Genomic DNA, 8,223 nt, shown 5'->3' with positions numbered 1-8,223 from the left:
TGAATGCTCTCCTAGAGAGAATGTAGTTGAATCCATAGGCTTTTGGTTAAGTCATTAAATGCCTACAGTTCCACAAAAGACAAAGTATAGACATTATGACTGTTCAGTAATGTTTATAAAATTTCTTCCCTTTTATTCTAAGGCATGGATCTTAGTTCAAGAGGTTGTACAAATTTACTCTGGGTCTCTTGTCAATGATGCCTTCAAACTACATGTATTTTATATATTATTTTTAAAATTGGCTATTATATACCTTTAATCCTGGTTTAAAAAAAGATCTGTAATGAATGTCTATAAGGGTTGTTACAGAATTGCTCAAGTCATGAACATTCAGCTTTCACAGTATGTACATTATATAAGAAGGTGACAAATTAAGAAGGCTGATGTATTTGTTTGCGTAGACTTTATTTGCATAAATTGAAATCATAAGCAAAGTCGTTAGCTACAAGTTGAAACAATGTATTTCCTTTAACTTAAGGCACTGCAAATTTCCTTACAGCATACTCACAGTATTTATATGCTGTTTGAGAACTGACAATAAATACATACTTTATACCTAATCTTTGTCCTTCATTTATAATGTTATAAATTTAAAATGAAATAAACCACTCTTCATAAAAGGAATTAAAGCCAACCATCCTTAAAGCTTACCAGGTGGGCAGAGAGGGATATGCCCAAGATCAGTGCAAAGGCATTTGATCCTTTAATATCCCAAGGCTATGCTTGTGGGTTCTAAAAAGGAAGTCTTCTGGGCAGCACGGTGAGCAAGCCTTTGCTATACCCCATTGCTTTTACAGAAGAACATGCATGATAGGTGGCTAACAGGAACACAACTGGCCCTCTACTAGAAAGTCAAGGTACACAGTTCTGAGCTGACTAGTGCAATTAACAAAAAATAAGGAGACTAAATACTTTCCTCTGACCTTTGGGTACTATCACCAAGAGCTAAATATTTTCTGAAGCCAAATGATTTTCTCCTGACCAGAAAGCAGAGCAGGTTCAGTTAATTCTTTGTAACACACACACCCAAACCCCACGTCAAAGGCTACCCTTACTAAAAAGCTTTTCTCAGAGCAAAACTGTAGGCAATAGTGATAATTTTTTTCAAAGATATAAACGTATTAGCAGAAAGTTCAGTGATAATCTATTTGATTAAATAAATACTATTCTTGTCTCCCAAATAAGTGCTTTATAAAATTTTACCTAGTTCTAGTATTCTGAGAACAGAGTAAAATACAAAATAAATACATGTGTTGCACAGGGCTAAGACACTGAAAGGGCATCCCTTCCTCTCCCACCCTTTTAAACCTTCTATTCTAGAGGCGGACACCAAGTATAAGGTGCGGTCGAGGTAAGGCAGTCGCTGGGATCCACACCACTGTAGGAACTAAGGTATCTTCAACTCTGCTGGGAGACAGTTCAAAAATGCCCCAGTCATTTTCTCTCAAAGTGAAGGTGGCAGTTTATTTGTTATTTCCTTACATGGAAATTGAAATAAGCAGGGGTTTCTCTACTGTTTTACTGGGTCAACTCTTGACCCCTTAGTATCACGATTGCGTGTAACAAAATAGATCAGAACATTTATGAGCAAAACCAGTCCTATCCTGTTCTTAAAACAGCCATTCTGTGGCCAGGAGCATAGATTATGTACAGATATGCCTCTTGAAACCCCAAAACAATGAGGCACCAGACACCAAACTTTAAGGAAATTTGCAGTGAGCCACAGCAGTGCAATAAATCTAAGACGACTGACAAGTGTCGTCCACCAGGGATCATCAGTGTAGCTCCATCTTGCATCTGAAGAGCAATGACCAAGTTTGCTTTACGTTGTCAGAATGCTGGCGAGCACACCAGTAACACGAAGCTGTGGTCTGCTGTTTAACGGACACCACATAGGCTAGTTGTCTTAATAGCTCCGGTTCTGAGGACCCCGCTATGGAGGGGACGGATGATATCAGTGCTTCACAACAGCTCTTTGGTTCTCGGGCTTAGGAGGAGTCAGGTGAGAAGCCAGCAGTGCAGGGCTGGAGTGCTCCGCCCTTAGCACATGGTTGCTGCCGGGGGGGGGGAAGACGCTAACCTCCATGTTACATGTATTCCCACTCCACTGCACGGAAGGCACGCTCAAGAGCCTCAAAGGTCAATACAAAAGTCCTGACCTTGCAGCTGTATACTCGGGTCTTATTTTTTCCTGCAGCATTTGATACTTCCAACAAACGTGGAGTTTGAACGAGTTGAAAATTGTAACAAAAAATACGATATTTTAATTGTGATATTAAGTATGCACATAAGGTCTGCAAGAAGCAGCCTTGCCTTGAGCTGTGTTCTGGCACAGAGCCCAGCCCCTTTGCATGTCATATGGCGTCTGCACATCCACTCATACAAACACAGTGGCACACACAACTTACCCAGAAGAGTTAAACACAGAGAACATTTTTTCTCTATTTTCTTTGAAACTCCTTATTAACAATAGTATCTAAAACTGTAACTAAAGCAAACAAGTGAACAAACAAAACGCCAGTGTTGCTATGCAGCCCGAGCTGGACTCCACCTCTAGGCCCCTCTGCCTCACCCTCCCTACAGGTGTGCACCACCCCGCCCAGCTCCAGACTCAACTTCTGAGGCGCCAATCGCTTACGGACTTTATCAAGCTCGGGCTTTATATTACATAGTCTTCCTTGGGTTTTGTTTGTTCTTAGCAGCTTTATTTAAAATGATTTCTTTGTATGCTATAGTTATGCTATGTGGCTAATCAGTTTTATTAACTATCACAGAATTTCCTACTTCAAGGGTTTTCTAGGGACACACACTCATTAAAGACAAATATAAAAATATATGCAACCTTTTCTCCGGGATACACAAATGAACAAATTACATAAATAGTTTTGTGTCATTTACAAATATATAAACATGTTAGAAAAGCGTGCCTATTAAATTCTGGTATATTTTCACTTAAAGATATATGTCATTGAAAAGAAGGAAGAAAGGAAGAAGGAAGAAAGGAAGAAGGAAGGAAGAAGGAAGAAAGGAAGGAAGGAAGGAAGGAAGGAAGGAAGGAAGGAAGGAAGGAAGGAAGGAAAGCAGGCAGGCTCAGAGTATTCTCTCAGAGGCTAGATTTGTTATGGAAACAGGCGGTTTGAACTGATTTACCAGTGACTCTATTACTATCAGGGTTATCTGCATAGGCAACATAACACACACACACACACACACACACACACACACACACACACACACACACACACACACCCCAGAGAGATTTTGCCATGTCTGTCTTGTCTTTGGAAGTATACCTTTTTATGGCTGTAATACCACTCACTCCTTGCGTGGATCCTTAGTTTAGATATGAGTAAGACACAGTGGGTCACTCAATTAAAGGATCATCATCATCATCTTCCTGCAGCTGTAGGCGGGAGAATGGACGGGATGCAGACGATCTGTTCTGCATGAAGATTATGAGGCCTGTTAGCACGGTTAATGCCAATAGTGCACTAACGACAATCCCAATGGCTTCTGGGAGGTTGATGCACCACTGGTCCACTAACAGGCACTTGGAATGGCTGAAGGTTCCATTGTTGGGATGTGGTTTCAGTCCCAGGATGTAGCACATCATTGGGTAAATATCCACAGTGTTGATGGTGCTCTGCCTGTAGCCTTTCCTGAACGCAGGCCCATGGGCAGCGAGAAACGGATGCATGCTGGGCAGTGAATTGTCATAGCCATGGTCACCTACTGCAAGAAAAGACAGTAATGCTATTAAACCTTAGTGTTTGACTACAGAAGAGCTTGTTCACTAGAACACACTCCTGCCAGCCTTGTCTCCATCTATGAAGGTTCTGGCTGCACTAAGCAGAAGGCAGACATGAAAATCTGTGTTTCCGTCAACTTAGGGCGGGTGAATTTCACATGAGTCCCAGCTTTAGACGTCAACACTTCTCAACCTGAGGTCCTAATGTTTCCGCTCCGACCTCTTTCTTCACCTATTCATCCCCAGTGCTAGCAGCACAGCTCACTGTCAACAGCGCTGGTGCTAAGGGGCCCGTACCACTGAGAGAGGAGACAGAACACCGAGTGGAGGGATGGGGTCCAGACTCAAGTCCCTCAATTGTCCCAAAAGCAATACCACGGCGTAACACATCACTACTGACTGCCGGCGAGTAAACGCCTCAAACTTCGAAAAGATGGGAAAAGTGAGGATTTGAGAGAAAGCACCTGTGTACCACATGTAAAAGAAATGCAGACAACTCAAGTTTGTAGCTCCCATAAACTCTGGCTCAAAGGAATAATGGCCAGCCATCCCCGATAGAAATCCAACAGCAGATTCTTCGGTGGAGCTCTAAGGACCTTGTCTGTCGATGTGGACCACATGCATTTGGTGAATTTCCATTTTAGGGATATGGAAGTTTATTGTAGAGCTCAGGGAACTGGTATTACAAGCCTCCAATGATTCCACTGTGATCAAAATTCTAACTCAAGTACTCAACTGTCATGAAAAATGTATTGGGAGGGCAAAGTCCCATGAATAATACTTGTCTGTATTTTCGTACTGACCGATTGTGACGGTTTTGCTCTCTTTTCTGTATTTTCCTAGTTTATAGAAATAAGTATTTAAAAACAACATAAAACCACATCCCCGTCCTTCGTCAGGCTGTGCTGAAGCGTGCTCCTTCATCTGCTTCTGTAAGCTAACTTCATTACTACACTCGCCACCTCAGTTAGCCTACCAGCTGGCTATCCATGGCAGTTCTCATGCTAGAACAACAGAGCTGGGCTCAGGAGCTGAAACAGAGACCAGCGGGCCCACGAAGCCAGAAAGAGTCATTGGCCAGCACTTTAAGGAGGTTTGCTGAGCCCTGCAATGGACTTCGGGATCAGAATTCTTAAAGTAGCGAGACTACAAACAAAATACGGATGCATAAGGGGCATCTGAGATGAGATGAGCAGCTCACCCTGCACGGCTCACCCTGCACGGCTCACCCTGCATGGCTCACCGTGCACATCGGTCCCTGTCTGGGCAGCTGGGACAGAGCTACTTTGTTAACTTATCTGTTTGCTTTCCACTCTTGACCAGTGACCCCTCAGAACCAGAGCACGTAAGGAAGTGAGTTTATCATCTAGGAAAGTCTGGGGATCACTCGGGCAAACTTTTTTTTTTCCCAAACATATACAAGGAGAAGGAATTGGAAAGTGAAAGTACAGCTCTTCCCTAGAATTACACAACCTCCCGATGGAAGCGAGAACTGTGGCCACTGTAAACAGCTGTGTGGTCAAACTCACTTGTGGACTGCCCTGCAAAACTGCGCTTAGAGTTCGGTATGGACCTAATTAAATCTTTTTGAACAAGGTCGCAGTGTGGGATGTAGCCCTCAGAGACTCCCCAAACACAGAAATAAACACTTACATTTTGACGATGACGTGTTTAGTGCGATTGTCCAGCCTTCATCAGCAACCAAAAGAATGGGCTGAATCCGATCGCTGTGTTGGTAGTAAAATCTGTTAGGGATAGCTTCTTTGAGATAAACAGTCATGTGAGGGTTACAGTGTTTCAGTTTGTTATAAGCCTCTGTTATATCTGTAAAAGGGAAAGATGAACCGGGAAACAGTGGTTGACTTAGAAGCAAAGACATAACTGACGAGCATAAATAGAAATACATTCTGGGTAATATCTAATTAAATTACTTTTAATCCTCAAAACAGACTGTAGTTGTGCGACAGTGTCAGAGATGGGCACTTGGAATAACCCACATATCCAACCAGCCTGTCCTGGTTGATTTAGAAAGGGGACAGTTTTTACACCAAGTTTCCTAAGCAAATATGAACTATCTGTTACAGCTGATAACTAATTCCATCACTGGAAAAATGTCTGTCTTACTTATTTTAAACAGTTACTTACTTATTTTGGGAAGAATCGCAGCCACGGGGGTTAAGTCTATGACACTATAGTCTGAATGGTTGATGCAGGTATCCAAATATATCCGCCTGTTCTCAGAACACTGAGCCATCCCATGATCGCTTGTAATGATCACATTAAGACTTTCCCACAGTCCTAACGCCTTGAGCTTTTGGACAAGATCACCAATAAGGCCATCTACTTCTTTCAATACCCGACGCATGTTGAATTTATCTTCGGGCCCGTATTTGTGGCCGCTTACATCCGGTTCTTCCCAATAGAGCGTTGCAAAGGTGACTGGTGGGTTGGAACTGCTGAGCCATGTGGCAACGTTATTTAGTCTCTCCTCAAAGGGCACTGAGCTGCTGTAATTCATAAAATAGGAAGGTGTGACATTATGAATGGACACATCAGTACCAGGCCACATAGCAGCAGCACTTGATCTGTTTTCCTGAAGCTGATTGGTCACCCAAATAGGCACTGCCCCATTCCACCAAAACGGATCCTTATCATTGGATTCAGAAAAATGTTTCTTTGTGACGTCATCATACATGGAGTTGGCCACAATGCCATGGCTTTCCTCATATAAGCCTGTCACAATGCTGTAGTGGTTTGGAAATGTTTTTGTGATAAAAACATTTTTAACGTGTTCCACCAAGACACCTTCTTTGATAAAGTTCTGGAGGTGAGGAAGGTCATAGTTCTTCAGGTAGTCAGCTCTAAAGCCATCAAAGGATACCAGAAGTAACTGAGGTGCCGAGCTATAGGAAGAGTTACCTCTGTAGCCAGCAACAAGTCCCCAAAACGAAAGAATTACTAGTAACTTCATAGTGAACACGTTGGATACAGCAGCTGGGGGCCCCTAAAACATAAACAAAAAGACCCATAATGCATAAAGTAGCAACACTATTGAAGTTTCAGAAATTTACCCAGCAGAAGAGAATCAACGCTTACAAATCAACGCTTACAAATCCCTTATAGGCTAACTCTACTGAGGACAACTTAGAACTTACCTTTAAAGAGAACAATGAAGTTGAAACACAGAAAAAAAAATTGCCTTTCCTTTCCCAGTTCACTCCCAACACTTGTTGCACACATCGTAAAGCTCTGGAGAGAAAATGGGACCTTTTTTTTTTTTTGTCTCCATAAATATCCCTGTTGGTCTATCTTGCTCATCTGGAGCAGCAGGAATTATCCTAAACCTTTACAAAACATAGATGGAAACATAGAAACGACTCTTTTGTTCAGAATACAAGCTTTCTTGTTTGTTAGCACACATGAGTAGCTGGTGGGAAGCCTACCATCTTGGCCCATCACCAGCTTGTGTCTAAGACAAAACTGCTGAGACAAACAGAATGCTACCCGGCCGGGGAGATCTCAGTGGGCAACTGCTCCAATTTTGACATGAGGCTGACTAAAGGACAAAGCCTGTAAGGACTTGGATGCCACAGTACCTTCAGAAGAAATTTAACAAGTTACTAAAGGGAGTTTCATCACTAGACCACCATTCAACGTCCACCGGAGAGCTAAAGGCATGACAGTTTTTTCTAATATCCCATCGATTACTGGATTATATGCAAGTTTATAGCGTGCCTAAAGTGTTTCAAAAAGTTACCTGTGACAGTCGGGAGAGATAAGGAGCCAATTCAATAAATGCTGCAAAAGCTGGGCAGCCACTGGCCAAAGAATGACCATGGTGCTCCCATCTCCCCTCACGTGGAACAGTTAAATCAAAACTGATCACAGACCCACATAAAAGGTAAAGCTGTAAACTTCTTAGAGGAAAACACGGCAGCGACTCTTCATCACCTTTGGTTATGTCCAAAACGTAGATGCCATGCCAAGAGCACAGATGAAGGAGGAAATCACCAACGACCACCTCTTGTATGCTTCTATTTTGATGAAATGTTTAAGAGGGCCATTTCTATTGAGATAAGACGGCATGGATATAGCCTTAGGGGTAGGCTTGTGAGTAAAGGCCAAGGGGAGAGACGCTTCTCTTGAGGGTGGTGAAAAGTGCTTTCAGATGGACTGTGATGATAGTTATGGTCTCATAAGCTGCACACTTAAAGGAGTGCATCCAATGGTGTCTTACATATCAAACTATAGCTTAAAAAGTGGAACTGTATCCTTAAATGTCCCGCCGCAAGAATAGCAAACATCTTTATTATCTCATCTTGCCTCAAAAAATGGTTTGAATGACGCATCTTCTAATGCAGATTCGGGTGTTTTGAATGTGAGAATGTCTTGTACTACTTCCTATATGCAAAATGATACCACATAATGAAAACTATGTCTGCCCTTCTCCCACAAAATACAGACAGACAAAAGGA

General features: G+C 42.4%; 1 protein-coding gene across 1 annotated transcript; it reads right to left on the bottom strand.

Moving 5' to 3' along the window:
- Nucleotides 1-386: 386 nt before the first annotated feature.
- Enpp4 (ectonucleotide pyrophosphatase/phosphodiesterase 4) lies at nt 387-6,750 on the bottom strand. The gene is made up of 3 exons (XM_032900684.1): nt 5,894-6,750; nt 5,402-5,572; nt 387-3,732 (listed from the first exon to the last, which is right to left on the bottom strand). Exons 1-3 carry the CDS (start codon nt 6,717-6,719, stop codon nt 3,365-3,367), a joined length of 1,365 nt encoding a protein of 454 aa, XP_032756575.1. The 5' UTR covers nt 6,720-6,750; the 3' UTR covers nt 387-3,364.
- Nucleotides 6,751-8,223: the final 1,473 nt, after the last annotated feature.

The sequence above is a fragment of the Rattus rattus genome, chromosome 4 (genome assembly GCF_011064425.1).
Source record: "Rattus rattus isolate New Zealand chromosome 4, Rrattus_CSIRO_v1, whole genome shotgun sequence".
Lineage (NCBI taxonomy): Eukaryota > Metazoa > Chordata > Mammalia > Rodentia > Muridae > Rattus > Rattus rattus.
Note: the sequence above shows the minus strand (reverse complement) of the source record. Positions and strands in the feature narration are given on the sequence as shown.